Source organism: Sebastes fasciatus, chromosome 8, assembly GCF_043250625.1.
Source record: "Sebastes fasciatus isolate fSebFas1 chromosome 8, fSebFas1.pri, whole genome shotgun sequence".
Lineage (NCBI taxonomy): Eukaryota > Metazoa > Chordata > Actinopteri > Perciformes > Sebastidae > Sebastes > Sebastes fasciatus.
Genome location: NC_133802.1, coordinates 8,304,552 through 8,320,060, shown reverse-complemented (window position 1 = coordinate 8,320,060; position 15,509 = coordinate 8,304,552). Strand labels below are relative to the sequence as shown.

Here is a 15,509-nt window from a genome sequence, read left to right as displayed (position 1 = left end):
AATGAAAATTGCTTCAATCCAAAATCAGCACTGCTACTTGCTTTTAAAAAATGATATTTTTTTAACATTATGTTAAACTGTATACTGTAAGTGTATGTACGTGTATACAGTATGTCTACATCAGTGTATGTTCCACACCTTCTACACAGCGACAGCCGGCCTGCAGCACCCAGGCGTACATGTCCACCCTGGACTGTGACATCAGCTGGTCACCCATCAGGTAGGTGTTGTGTGAGGAGGCGATGAAGTAGTTGCACAGCGGCTGGTTCATGTCCTGGATCACGTTGTAGTGTTCTGGGTTGAAGATGTCCCCCGCCGGGCTACGCATGTAATTCGTAATACCTGGAAGAAAGTTAAAGAAATACCTTTTTCATTTTTATTTTACTCTTAAATCTATTCTGAAGTGGAGCTTGACGAGTGGTCTACTTACTGTGGGTCGGAGTGAATGTGTGTTAAATTCATATACTAATTTTTGGAAAAACTTTTTAGTATCAAGTAAGAAAATAACAATCTAAACCCAACAATTTTCAGTCTTTCATCAAAGAATCAAATCCTATATTTGAGAATTTAAGAATACTGTCATATGTTTGAGAAAGAAGTCCTAATATTACAAGAACAAAGGCAGAATTGTATAAGAAATATAGACAACATGATAACAATTTATGTAATATGTTATGATTAGATGGTTAGATAATATTGCACGTGTATTTTCTTTACATTTTATTTAAAAATAAAAGGACTTTTCTCTCATAAAATCATGACTTTATTCTTGAAATTACATGTTTCCCTTAAAAATATGAATTGCAACTCATTCCTCAAAACATTCTGATTTAGTACTCAGAATCTTTTTCCGCTCAAAGTGCCTTGAATATTCTGTCAAGACATGAAACGTTTCTAAATTTGGTCAGTCAAAACAAGCTTTACAATAACCTTTCATATTCTTCTTTCATATTTCAGTCTATTAGAGAGAGGATTCACACTGTGAATGTGGGTCCAATTGGCTTTGGCATTTGATTTGCCTCGACTTTGACCTCTACTACATATTTAAGTCTGTAGTGTTTTCAATGACACGGATGTCTCACATTTCTTGAAAAGAAGAAAAATTCATATTACTTGACACTCGCACTGAAGCACTGTAGAGCAACGTGCTCTAATTGTGAGTATAAAAACATCTGCCATGAATGACAAAAAAGAAGACTCTTCAAAGCAGACTTGATGAAAGCCAATTGATACCTTGGACCGACACACAGCAGACCAGAGGGCTGCAACAACTTCCATTTGCAAAAGTCTGACCTTGCTGGGAAACATTTTCACAACAAAACCCACACTGTGATTCAGTACTGAAAGGGAAATCTTTGAATAGCTGTACACATTAACAGAGTATCTAACCCTTGTATGCATCAATAGGGACATTTTTTCTTATCATTTTGGCTGTGTTGCATATACACTCACCGGCCACTTTATTAGGCACACCTGTTCAATTGCTTGTTAACACAAATAGCTAATCAGCCAATCACATGGCAGTAACTCAATGCATTTAGGCATCTAGACGTGGTGAAGACGACTTGCTGAAGTTCAAACCGAGCATCAGAATGGGGAAGAAAGGGGATTTAAGTGACTTTGAACGTGGCATGGTTGTTGGTGCCAGACGAGATGGTCTGAGTATTTCAAAAACTGTTTATCTACTGGGATTTTCACGCACAACCATCTCTAGGGTTTACAGAGAATGGTCCCAACAAGAGAAAATATCCAGTGAGTGGCAGTTTTGTGGACGGAGGTCAGAGGAGAATGGGCAGAGTGGTTCGAGATGATAGAAAGGCAACAGTAACTCAAATAACCACTCGTTACAACCAAGGTATGCAGAATAGCATCTCTGAACGCACAACACGTCCAACCTTGAAGCAGATGGGCTATAGCAGCAGAAGACCACCTGGTACTAGCAAGGTGTACCTAATAAAGTGGCCGGTGAGGGTATATACCGCATAGTATATAATGAAAACAAACTGGCATTTAAAGGGTTCTAATTTTGAAAATGAGTGAATATGTGTTAGTGATGATTAGAACTGATATTGGTTAAACAATTTAATTTAGTGAAAGTGGAAAATAATAATAGCATATAATTTTACATCAGTTTTTTGTTGAAAACAATGTTGTCCACTAAGGACATCAGCAACTGTTTTAAAGGGACACACAAGGTTAAAGGTTACTATGTAGACAGCCAAAATGGAAAACTTCCATTATACTAGATGAAACCAACAGTGTTCTGTTGATGGTAAAGAATTGAAATTAAAGCGGACTTACCATCAATCCCCAAAACTCCTTGCTTCTGGTTCTCAGAGCACGGCTCAAACTTGTTGATAATCTCCAGGCAATGGTCCTTGGCCACCTTGGTCATCTACAGAGTACGTAAATGCATGTCAAACATCAATAATGCACTATGTATATGCTAAAAAGAGAATAATAATAATAATAATACATGTATTCCTTGGGGAGAATTTATGAGGATAACTGAAGTATTATCCAGTTATGAGAGCTCCCTTCATGTCATTTTTTTGTCCATCCTGGTTGCAGCATCCAACTGTTTGTCCGGTAGCTGCTCTTTAAAGCCCCCGGATTAATCAATCAGATCCCATCTCTGTTATTCATTTAAAGGGGGGTGGGGGCAGTACCAGGTCTCTCCCCTCAGCCGGGACTCACTCATACTGTGTCAGTGTGTTTGTGACCGTTTAAACAATGTGAGGGCACAAGGCTTTAGTGAGGTAAACCCTGTTTTCTACAGGGTTATTTCTAGTTTACTAAATGTTTTTTCCAACCCACCTCTAAAGTGGGGTGAGTGTCTAAAAGTGTGTTAAATGGATGTCTATGCCCATCTCATCATAATCTGGATGAGAGAATGCCATGTGGAGAGTAAATCCAGACACTCAGCAGATGTTAGCCCATATCCATTGTTGCAGAGTGTGGACTGGCACCAAAAAGCTCGCTGAGCAGCAGAGAGCTCACGGGCTGCTGCCAGCGCTCTCAACACCGACACGCTTGTGCACACAGTGCTCTAAGAGCTGAACTTGAAAAAATGTGAGAGAAAGCATTGACATCATATTACTTTTCGTCGGAGAGTTACCTTTGCCCTGCGGAAGCCCTGAGAGGCAAAACAAATCTGGTGATCCATTTTGTTAGTCTGATCAAAACAGTTTTCTCTCCTGTATTTATGACTTAAATATCTTTCTAAGTTCCTTATTTTTTTTTTTTTTTTTCATTTCAGAACAGGTGAAAGAAGAACAAGGCAAAAATGAGCATGGCTCACATACCCCCGCTCAGTACATGACCCCTACTAAAGTAGGACCAAAGGTTTTGCCCTTTTGGAACTAATGGAATTAGTCTATTGAGCACAATGTAGCTTGTTATTAGTTCACCTTCCTCAGGACTAGACCACACTGTCAACCATCATACCAAATTTGAAGTTCCTAAGTTAAATAGTTTTCGAGTTATTCTACGGAAATGAAAGTATGACACGCAAACTGTTGTGGACGGACGGACGGAAGTACGACTATGTTGTCGTGGGGGTACACAGGAGAGCAAACGGTTTCGATCAGACCTCTGTAGAACCTATACCTATTTGGCGTTACAACATGAAGAATAACTTCCATTTTTAGTGTATTTTTAATTGCAGATAAGATTCTCCAATCATAATTTAGTGCTGAAAATGCTCAAATTGAGCAGAAACAAATGTTTAAACCCTCAAAGACATTGCTGCTGACACAAGTCAGTGCTGTTGAGTATGACACGACTCTGTTGTTGTACTGATGGAATTGGTGCCGTGGTGTGTATGAGCCATTAAAGCAGTTATTTTCACCACCACCACCACCCTACCAATGTTTTTAGACGGGCCTTTAATAGGCTTCTAGACTATTATTTGATATATTCACTAATATGGAAAAATGATCAAGCATAATGACTAATCTAATCATGTGTTAGTTGCAAAGTTGGCAACTCTCTTCATTGTGTTCTCTCTACTTCTGAAACCAAACCTTCCGCCTTGGGAACACAGTTTACTTTGTGACTGTGTGGGAACAGATATTGGGCTACTATTGTTTGCCATTAACACATTTCAGTCAATTCCAGAGAAAAATGGTAAGACACACAGTTAACAGCGACGCTCTAACGGACACTTAAACACACAACCTGGAGTGTTTCATGTTGTCTTATTTCTTATTTGAGGCCCGAAGAAACGGATAACCAAAAAAAAAACGTCTGCAGTTAATGATACCAGCGGAGACGACTCTGCAGCATCGTGGCATCATTTCAAACAAATCACTTCACAAAAACTGCCTCCACCACTCACCAATAACAGGAGAGGGAAAGCCATCTCACTCACAGCGCCAGAACTAAACGCCGAGTATAATTGGAGAAAGATACAGCCCACCTGAGCGGAGCTGACGTCTAGCTATCTAAACAGAGCCTTCTCCTTTTAAAAAGTGACTGTTTCTTCACATTAAAACAGCCTGCCAGAGGGCAAATTAGCTGCAGGAGCACACACTGGGTGTTTAAAAAAAGAAAAGAAAAGAAAAACAAGCTTTTACGCTCATTTGCTACTTTTTCTTTTTCAGGCGATGGCATCATTAGCGAGGAGATGTACTTCATCCAAAAAGTGCTGTGATGGTACAGTATTAATGCTAATATCCCTGCTGGGCCCTCACGGTCTCCATTTGCCTACTTTAAGCACCACTTCAGGGGCCCAATGGCTACTCCGTTAAGCTTTTTGACCTCCCACCTCACAGAAGATCAAAAAAAAGGAGGCTTATGGGTATTTAGTCAAAACTATAAAAGAGCAGAATTAACACAAAAGACCACCTAAGTTTCTGAAGCAGCCTTTGAGGGGCTTATAAATTTGATTGGTTCAGTATTCAGAAGGCCTTGAGCATTAATTGGCCACTTATTGGCTAACACTGCTCGAGTAAATTGGGATGATGGTAACAGAAATATCCATGTTTGGGAGGATAATGTCGTTTTATTTCCTAAAGAGAGTAACCTTCTCCATCGAGCAACTGAACAAACTTTATTTAATCATTCACAAAAGAGACTTGAAGCAGGGGGAAACAGTTAGCCTGGCTTGTGTTCAGAGTTAAAAAGAAGTGAGTTTAGAGACCTCTGTAGCGCGCTCCTCAACTCTGCTCCAGGCAACATTAGCTACACTTGGCAGTCAAGTTGCATTGTGGGCAATGTAGGCCACAGGTTTTGAGAAGGAAGAAGAATGTGTGCAATAAAAAAAGGCTATATCTCTGCTTTGTTTTAAAAAAAAAAAAACTGTCCATCCTGAATCCAAGATTTTTACAGGAGTGCAATGATAAAACCAGTGGAGTGACTTTTTCAATGTCAACCTTTAAGCAGAAGTTGATTAGCTAAAATGCAGACGCAGCACGTACCTTTTGCTCAGTCTCCAGGAAGCGGGCCAGGTCGTCTGTGTCGAGGTGGTCTTTGTGGTTGCTGTAGGTGAGCATGAGGAGGTACAGATCCCTGCGGGTCGACATCATCTTGTAGAAGGAGCAGAACTCCTCAAAGCCCAACGTCCCCTGGTTGTCATCTGTGTCTGCCTCCTACACAACGGGGTACAAGGAACACATTTTAGTTTGCTTTTGTTTTCCCAACATAGCCTTAATTTAAAATTCACATATTTCTTTACAGATTTTAACAATTTTTACTGATCTACATAAATGCAATTCAGTCTTTAAGGGAGGACAGTCTGTTGTTTTTAACTACACATGCACTTAGACCCCCTACCATCCACAGCAATAGATGCCGTAACAAAGTTGGAAATGACTGTATTTCCTTTGATATGTGCCATCTGTAAAATTTAATTACTTTACTATTAATCGTCAAATTCCCTGACAAACATACGGTATATAGACAACATTATCTATTATTATTTATTTTTAATCCGTGTGAGTTTTAGTCATAGTCAATTTCAACCTTCTTGTTTTAAGCCAATTTTAAGTTGACTAAAACTCCAGATATTTTAGTCTCAAACTAGTCAAAGAAAACCAGAAACATTTGCAGTTGTCGATGACAAAACACTGGACATATTAGTCTTGCTTTAGTTCTAGATGAATTAGCTCACAAAAACTTTGTGAGCTAATTAGTTTGTGTCAAGACCAAGACATCAGAAATTAGGTACGGTTAAAATCCACCTGATTTTAGTCTAAAGGAAATGGTACTGAATGCTAAGAAAAAAAATTAAAGATATGATTATAATATATTATTATTCAGTAGGAACAAAACATAAATAAGTTAAACAAAATGATATTATTTCTCTTATCTTTTTCTTTTTGTCCAATTTTTTGTGAGGTTATATTGTCATGTCGTCATATTGTCGTGTTTGTTATGGGTACTATTTTGCATTAAATAAATGAAAAAAACATTTAAAAAAATTGTCTCATGAACATCTCATTGTTTTGATGAAAAATGAAGGTTGTTAATGGATTAATTTTGTCAAATGTTTCATTAACCAACATAACTGTAGTTTGATTAAATTTTAACTCATTATCATCTTTGTGTACGTACTTCACCAACTGTTTTCAGCTCATTTCACAATGATGGGTTTGGATTTCTAGTTGAAACGAGCTGGAAAGATACCGAGTCAGCCTACAAAAGGCTTGAACGAGCCTTACGAGAGCACTGCAGGGGGTCACACCATGACCCGTGTAATCCTTGCCTTTTTTTTTTTTTACTGAAGCAGTCTGTGACCGGCTCCATATGCCAAGTAGCACCGGAGGCAGCCACTCAACTGTCGGGCAATGACGTCTATGCTAGTTGGAGCTTTGGCCTCTGAGCAGCTCAGGACACACAGGGATCAGAACACTACATGAGAGAGTGATACATAGATCTAAGATGACTTTCTCCTTCCACAGCGAGGGAATATGATTCTACAGGATTTGTATTATTTGACTGTCACATTAAATTATTTCAATGTGGTGTGGGAATATTTTCATAAAGAGCTTCATCTATAAAATCTGTCACGCTTTTGGAGGGGGAGACGTATCCCAGAGTTCCCCAACAAATGAAGTGTTGCACCGGGTCCCCTGCTTGAAGATCTTCCCACAGCTAAAGAATTTCATTATTATAGATTTAAATGTAGAGATCAGAGTGTAACTACTAAATCCTAGAGCCCTAACAGGCAAGTGTCAGGTGATCCATTTTCTAAATCTGTGTTTATGGCTTAAGAACAGGTAAAAAAAAGTTTTTTCCAGGATAATCTAACTGGAAGGTGAAAAATAAAAGAAATTTGCCTGGTGATTTAGTTTTTTGTTTTTGCCAGGATCATTTTTTTTCATCCATTCATGTATTCTTCCAGGTGGGTTTTTAATCATCCATGCACTCTAAACACAAGCAAGCTTTATATAACATTACTGTCAGGTCTTTTGTTTTGGCTAGAAATATATTTTAATCTGTGTTATCTGCCATTAGGGAAAACATGAATGCTTTTAGTCCTATTTATAATATAGTGGTGCACTTCAGTCTGTTGTGGCAACAACAAACATTAAAAATAATCCTGACAAAAAAAAAAATCACCTGTCAAAACTTTTTTTTTTTCATCTCTCTTCACAGATGAAAAAAAAATTTAAGCTTAGAAAGATTATCCTGGCAAACCTTTTTTCACACCTGTTCTTAAGTCATAAACACAGCAGAGAAAATAAAAATGTATGTACCAGATTCTCCCCTGGCACTTGAAATTGAGTTGGTTGCCTGAAACGACTAAATGAATTTAAATGGAAGTGAAAATACTGAATTTTGTAAAGACAAATGAATAAACCACATTGGATGTGGATTGGTGGCATCTGGACGATACCCGATACACTTAATAAGGTGAGTATCGGCGCCAATATGAATCCATTGGATTGGATCAGTACATCTCTAGAAAGGAATCCACGGGTTTATGCAATATTACATTGGCCATAGATTTGTCCAGAGGAGCAAACTTCAGTGGCAGAGTCCAATGGCAACTCCTGTAAGGACGAAGTTGTAGCACAATGCACGCATTAATAGTTGTGGGCAGAGAAGGCGACGTGCAGTCCGGCGCACAGTCAGACCACACTGAGGTCATTAGTCCCATCCACTAACCAGGCTAAAGTAGCGGTGTCAGTCCTACTGAATCCTAGGTCAAAACTTAATTAACTAACACATTTAGCCTCCCAACTGTCACCGCCGTGTTCTCTGCCGATACACAGGAAGCCAAATGACTCAGAGACACAAGACAAACACTTCCCGTCGCCACACTCGGCTGTTGGTTTTTGCATACATGTCACTTAGTTGTCACCAAGTTGTGACTGAGTGACACACGAGTGACAGGCACAGATGCATACAGAAAGTATTAGTCATGTTCCAGAACTCAATACTGTTGTGGAGAAAGCTGCAGTGATACAGATTCATCTTGCTGTTATCATTTACATCTAGAAGAATCAGTGGTGACCAACACTGATAAACATGAGGTCAAATCACATTCCCATTATTCCTTATCTGTATTTAATACAATGACAATAAAGCTTTCTATTCTATTTGAAGTGAAGGAATTCTTTTCAGAGGCACATCCTCTTACATTCAGGAGGACACATCAAAGCCCGCAGAGGATAGCAAAGTAGCGGAAGCAAAGCTGCAGAACAGACTCTTTTTATTGGACAGAAAACATCAATCTAGCCTTATTCATGCCCGTTCATTATGCATGAACCCAGCCACTTAAGTTGTTAGCAGACCTGTGCCCCGTGTCTTAGCTCGACAGCTATTATGGATTAAATCATCAGTTAGAATTGCAGCTCGCTCTCCCTACAAAGCTTTTTCCTCCACATCTGCAAGTCTCCGCTGTGATAAATCATTAAGCGAAGCCTCGACTAGAGAGGGATACTTCTTTGTTGTCATTTACAACTCTGGCTATCACATCCAACAAACTTCTTGTGACTCGCGTGCTCCGACAACACACACCGCTCTGTCGACACAAAACAAGGAAAGGTCTGGAGCATAATACTCTTCTGGTTGAATCAGTGATGATATCATTGTATCCCAACATAATGGCAGCTAAAAGTAAAAAAAAAAGTCTCTACTTCTCTCGATAATGTTTCATGTTTTTTTTTTAACAATGCTACCAGCAACATTCATGGTCTCCAGAGGATGTATCTGCATGACTTTGGTAATCCCTTAACTTTTCTTTTAACACTACCAGCAGGTCAGAGTTTTCACTTATCAACTCGACCTCTTGATAGACTGGCACTACATTTTGTAGAGATAGTCATAGTTCTCAGAGGATGGACCCTAAGTACTTTGACATGTGTGGTTTTGCGTGAAATACCGCAATGACTATTGGACAGATTTTCCTAAAATTTGAGTACACACATTCATGTTCCCCAGAAAGACGAATTGTAATCACTTTGGTGATCCTCTGGACTTTTATCATCAGGTCAACGTTTCAATTTGTCCAACATTTTGGTTTATGACCAAATACTTTAGTATAGTGAATCCTAGTATAGTATAGTTTATAGTATAGTTTAGTGACAATTAGCAAATGTTAAATTATCTTAATTTTATCTTAATACAAGGTCCACTTACTAGCTTTTTGGAGCTTTCTACTGCATCTCAAGGTCTTCATCGGGCTAATAGAAATGTAATTGATAAATTCTGAAGGGACCACAAATGAAATTCCATCCCCATTCCGTTGTATTTGGGTGGAGGCAGATATCTCTGGACAAATAAAACCAGAGTTATGTTTTTTTTTTTTTTTCTTTCTTTCTTTCTTTCTTTCTATCATTTGGGTGATCCAACCCAGATTTGGAAAAATTGTGAATAACTCAGCAGTTTAAACCTATTTACGTTTTGGGAACAATTTTGGATCGATACTCCACCCACTTTGCTTCACTTTTGAACACAGTCCTAGAAAAGTGTGTGGCTTCTCCCACAGTAAATCCCGTCAGATCGGCGTGTACAGACTAGTGCGTGTATACTTTATACGCTTTCCAGCAGCTGAGAGGTTCAGTTTTTCCACTCTGCTTCTGTTTATAAGTTTCCCCTTTTATCAGGAGTTAATGTCTTAAATGAACAATTGAGAGGGAAGGCCTCCTGGTGCACATACAGGAACATCATAAAATCCTGTAAATGTGCCCTAGACGTAGAGGATAAAAACAACTACAGATAATTTGGACCAAATCACATGCAAGACAATAGCGCTAGTAAGACGAGCTAAACTGTGGCTCGGCAGTTCGATCCCCTTCCTTCAGTCCACATGTCGAAGTGTCCTTGGGCAAGGCTGTGCCATCGATATGTGAATGAGTATTTAGCCATCAGTCTATGAATGTGTGTGTGAATGGGTGAATGCTGACATGTAGTGTAAAGTGTTTTGAGTGGTTGGAAGACTAGAAAGGCGACTATATAAATGCAAGTTCATTTACCGTTTACATTTTTATAATAGGACAATTTGACAAAGCACAAGGTGAAGTGGTTATGCTTAATCATGGAGTGCTCACTTTGTATCAAACCGCAAACGATCAAAGCAAGTAATTGAGGTTAACCGCCTCAACAGTCATGTCAATGCAGGTTATTCCCTCAGGCTGCTCATTGGTGACTCATTTCTCCCTGCAGGTTTAACTATTTTCAACCTTTAGTCCAACCCTGTCTTCTACAAAATTACATTCCCAGACAACTAAACTGCTTTTTCAATTACATTTCGAGAGAAACATATTTTCTCTCGGATTGCGGTCGCTGTTTTAAAACACGTGGTTAGCATTTTGAAACGAAACAAGATAGCAACAAAACTACCTGGTTAAATTGAATAAAAACACCACCCTTTAACTTAAAATAAGTAAATTTGTTACATTATACAGGTTACAAACATGAATTTAAATAAGTCAACGTTGACTTTTGGTTTCACATAGGACATGAACAGCGGTGTCCTGGGTGAAAGTCCCGTGTTTGACCCATCCATGATATTTTTGTAGGAACCCAACTAATGACCAGGAGAGTTGACAGTAAATTTGTACTTTGGTGAACTCAGTTATTTCTATCATTTCATTTGAGATGAGGATTGTGATGATTTATAGATTCTATTCCAGTTAATTCTATCTCAGTATGCAAGAACAATCCTCCACCTTACTCTACGACATATAGCATTATCAACAGTATGATACACTATGTACAGGACATTACTGGGATCTCATCGTGTATGTTCAATACATATTAGAGTTAAAAGGTTACAGTCCTACTTTTTTTCTGTTCTCAGCTTTTGTTTCTTTGTTTGTTTTTACATCATTTGTCTTTTTTCATTCTATTTTTCTATTTTCCTCATTTGCTTGTGATTTATGTGATATGGCTGCTGTGACACTGCAATTTCCCTTTGGGATCAATAAACTACTCTGTCTTTCTGTTTATCTATGTTTTGACAAGTTTTTCCAATTATTTTTCTTCTCTTGTGGAAAAGCTTCACCAAAATCTTGTTGCAGCCTTTGTGAGTGTGGCTACAGTAGTTACTAAAAAAAGTTATTTTTATAAAACGGTCGCTATATCGTTACAGTAGTACATGAAACAGGTAACCTGAAAAATATCATGTGCCTCTGTTTCCTCTTGTGCTCCTAACGGCATCTGCAAGATTTCACAGACCGGAGGAAAACAAGCAGTCAGAACTGATCTGGAGTCTGCTGTCCAGCTGCTGTCTGTGAGAGTCGGCTGTCAATCACTCGCAAACTCCGACCAAACGGTCAAACTAGGCAGCGCTGATCAAATATGAATCAATATCATGTTACTTTAATGCCTATTTCTCTCCTCAAATGTTTTCAGAATCATCTTGTAGTGTACTGTTTAGCTGTAAAATGAGAAAGTTTGTGACGCAGCAGCCATTGTGAAATCTGTTGAAGGAACGACAAGTTCCGGTCACATGACCGGAGCACAGCCAATAGGAACGCTTTCTCTCTGAAATGACCTGTGATTGGCCAAAGTCTCTCGTCCTTGGCTAGATTTTCTAAAGCCTGAAAACAGAGCCATGAGGAGGTGCAGAAGTCTAGTTTTCTCTCAGAACACTTGAATTACAATATGCTGAAAGGTTATTATGGAATTTTTGCCCAATGATGCCAAAAATATACCGCCTACTGAAGCTTTAACTTAACTAAAATTGATTTGTTCATCTTCTACAGTATATCAGGTAACTGATCTGCTGGACCCCCAAAACAATGTAGTAATAAAAACATTTTCATTCATTCACATTGCCTCACAGGCTGAGTTGTTCATGAGTCTCTGTTGTTGAGTGCCTTGTTCTTCATGAAGTCATGTATTCAAAATTTGTTTTCTATGATAAAAAATGTTTACACTGTAAAAGGTTTAATGAAAATGTAATTTAAAGTACAGTTTTTCGAAACAATGTTCTTCCCTTTCAAACTACTTTATCATTCACCTTCAGCACCTTTCTAAATGTTCAAATGCGTGTGGCAGTTATTCATGAAATTAGTGTTAAAATTTGTATATATTTTACACAATAATTATATGTCATTCATTAATACATACTTACTGTATCTTCACATATAATCAGTTGCTAGTTCATTAGGCCCACCTTGCTAAAACTAAAGCAGTCTAATACAACAGCACTACAATAAATCCTACATTCATAACGGTTATAATATTCATCTTTTGCTGTTTTAAAGACGTGTTGACTGTTAATGGTCATATGGGAGGCTGATGGAGGTTTTCTGATATTTTTTTCTACCCTCATTGACATAAATGCCTTGGACAAAATATTGGAAACATCTGCCAGTTTGACAGAACTCTGCTTTTCACAGGAATAAGAAGTTATTTATCCTCATTAATATGCAAACATATTCTGCAATGTGCTCTAACATGTGATCAGATTCATTATGGTACTGGTACAGACTCATCAGTTAACGTCTTCAAACTGGGAAAGACGTCCAGTGCACAGATTCTTCCCTCTCCACTGTAAGTAGATTAAGCCAAAGGACCTAGCCAAGAGATTGTCAACACACAAATCTTCATGAATGTCCGCAGACAAGTACAGGGTCAGGTCCCTGGTGTGTTTACCCTGCATTACACCAGAGGCCATCTGTGTCCCAGCAGCACCATATGGGTGACCGTTAGCAGGCCGCTGGACTTAGTGATGGCCAGCTTCTCTGTTGGAGGACGGCTAAAACAACACGCTCAACACGGCAGCATGCTAATAATCCCTCTGCTGAGGAAGAGAGTTAGTGGCTGAGCCGTGTGTTTGCCAACATCTGCAGCGGTAGCAATCATTCAAAGTGTCTTTACTGCCCACTCGCAATCTGCCAGGAAGGAAGTGCACACTGCAGTCTCAAGTGAACCGATCAGCCCATTTACTGCCCTACTGAGCTGGACTGCACAGTGGGCTCATTAGCTCTACAGTTTTGTGACATTTTCACATATTTCTTATTAATGTTTAAAGTTTAAAGGCCTTGTAAAGCAATAATAAATATGCATTTTGGGTTTGTCACACCACAGAAAAATGTGTTACTAACAACCCAGCCAAATTTGAATGATTAAAAAAAATCTGCAAGTTTATAAAATTAGCTTTCAAAATCATGGAAAAATAAGCAGTATTCTCTGCTCTGAAACGCTGAGGGCGTGTACGCTGAAGGCGCTGAAACCACGCCCACAAGTGGGGAAGGTGCATTCCCTCGGTAGCGGCGAGCGAAGAGGGAAGAGCCCAGCGCCGAATCCCCGTCCGACGGGCGGATTGGCGAAATGTGGCGTACGGAACACCGCTTGCCCGGTGTAGATCGAGGGCCTGAGTCCCTCTGATCGAGGCTCAGCCGGTAATGGCCCCCGTCGCGCCGGAGTCCGGTCTTCTCCGAGTCTGGTTGTTACTTAAGACTGAGACCTGAACTAGACCTGACCTGACTGAACCCAACAGGTACTCCCAAACTCAAACGGACATTACTGACCATTAGCTTGTCGTGTTAACGTAACGCATCATCTTTTTATCTACTTCTACAACAAATGAAACACATGGATGCAGACAACTGGCTCAGTCAAAGAGAGACAGCAGCACGACTGTGTATTTTACATTTGAAAGTAACCGACGGAGCCGAGTCTTTGTTGGTATCCGTTGGGTGTTGGGTAGCAAAACTCTCAAACCAAAACTCAAAGTGCAGACTGAAGGGCTCTGATTCTGATTAGGGGATACATGAATAAAACTGACTTGACCTATTTCGTAGCTGACAATGTCGCTAGCTGCCATTCAGTCTAGCATGACCTTTGTAACAGTGTTTCCCCAGACTCTTTCCTAAGAGTTTAATCAGTAAGAATCTGCATTATTTTGTCCTCTCAGTGTATCGACAATATAGTGCAATCAGCAGCTTAAGAAGTAACAACTTCTGTGGATTCTAAGGTATTAACTGTTGATTTAAAGAATGTACTGCAAATGTTCTGAGATGAAACAAGCTGCTTAATAATTTGAACAATAAAAAAAGAGTAATATGTTGCCTCTAGACACATTTCAATTCCACATGTAAATATTAGAATCCAGTTTCATCAGCTGCAAGTAAACATCAGCTGTGCAGATTCATTGGAATGTGGAAGTTTACACTGATGCACCGACACCCTGGTGTGGTTGAAGGAACCATTCGTGACATTTGATTGTGAGACAATCTTTACATTTGCTTCAGCAACCACAGAACAAAGTGGACTTTTTCTTCCCCCGGACCACCCCCTGGAACACTGCACATGACGATAGCCAGGGCTTTTATATGCTTTCAAGTTGCTGACTACCCACTCTGGAGGCCCCCTGATGTGGCTCTGCCCTCGCTGTTTTATGTACCTTGAACATCTGTTTGACCTTCTGTCGGGGCAGGTTGACGTTGAGTTTGTGCAGGAGCTGCAGCACCTCGCTGATGCTTAAGCTGCCGTCGCCGTTCTTATCGGCCTCGGTGAACGTCTGCTTCAGCCACGTGATGGCACGGTGGGTTAAGGAAAAGGAGCATAAAGATTAAGTACAACCCAGCCTGTCGTGCTTTAAAAAATGAAACTCAAACTCTCCATAGATTTCAGCCCCGTATAATCTTCATCATGAAGCTCTAGATTATAAAACAGACCATTATTTACACCCGTAGATATAAACTGTAATAGGATGAAGGATATTGGTCTCTGGTGCGCTGCCTCTTGGCCAGGCTGTCCTCATCACTGATGCCTGCCAACAGATACTTGAGGCCTGTGATCCAGGTTCGCGCCTCCTCTCCGGTGCCGGACACCAGGTCCAGGGACTCCATGTGCTCTCCGTAGTATAGGCTGAAGCAGCAGTTGGGGTCGAAGCTGCCATCTGAGTAGCGCTGGAAGATCTCAGACTGCTTACCCTCACGCACCTCCCGGACGGAGTCAATGGAGACTGTTGGAGGAAAAACAGAAAGTCAGCGGAATGTAACAAACTACTTTTACTTAAGTATTGTACTGTACAATTTGGAGGTACTTTTACTACGTGATTACTTCAATGTACTTTATGCCTCTACTGCACAATATTTCAGAGT

The 15,509-nt window shown here is 39.7% G+C and overlaps 1 protein-coding gene across 2 annotated transcripts in view; it reads right to left on the bottom strand.

Annotated features, from left to right (window-relative positions):
- plch2a (phospholipase C, eta 2a) overlaps nt 1-15,509 on the bottom strand; it is a 214,947-nt gene that overhangs the window by 33,597 nt on the left and 165,841 nt on the right. For both annotated transcript variants that reach the window (XM_074643129.1, XM_074643128.1), the window contains 5 exons: nt 15,127-15,370; nt 14,807-14,936; nt 5,421-5,591; nt 2,302-2,395; nt 139-342 (listed from right to left, as the gene is read on the bottom strand). In XM_074643129.1, coding sequence (XP_074499230.1) covers nt 139-342; nt 2,302-2,395; nt 5,421-5,591; nt 14,807-14,936; nt 15,127-15,370 — 843 coding nt within the window. The remainder of the gene's footprint in view (nt 1-138; nt 343-2,301; nt 2,396-5,420; nt 5,592-14,806; nt 14,937-15,126; nt 15,371-15,509) is intronic.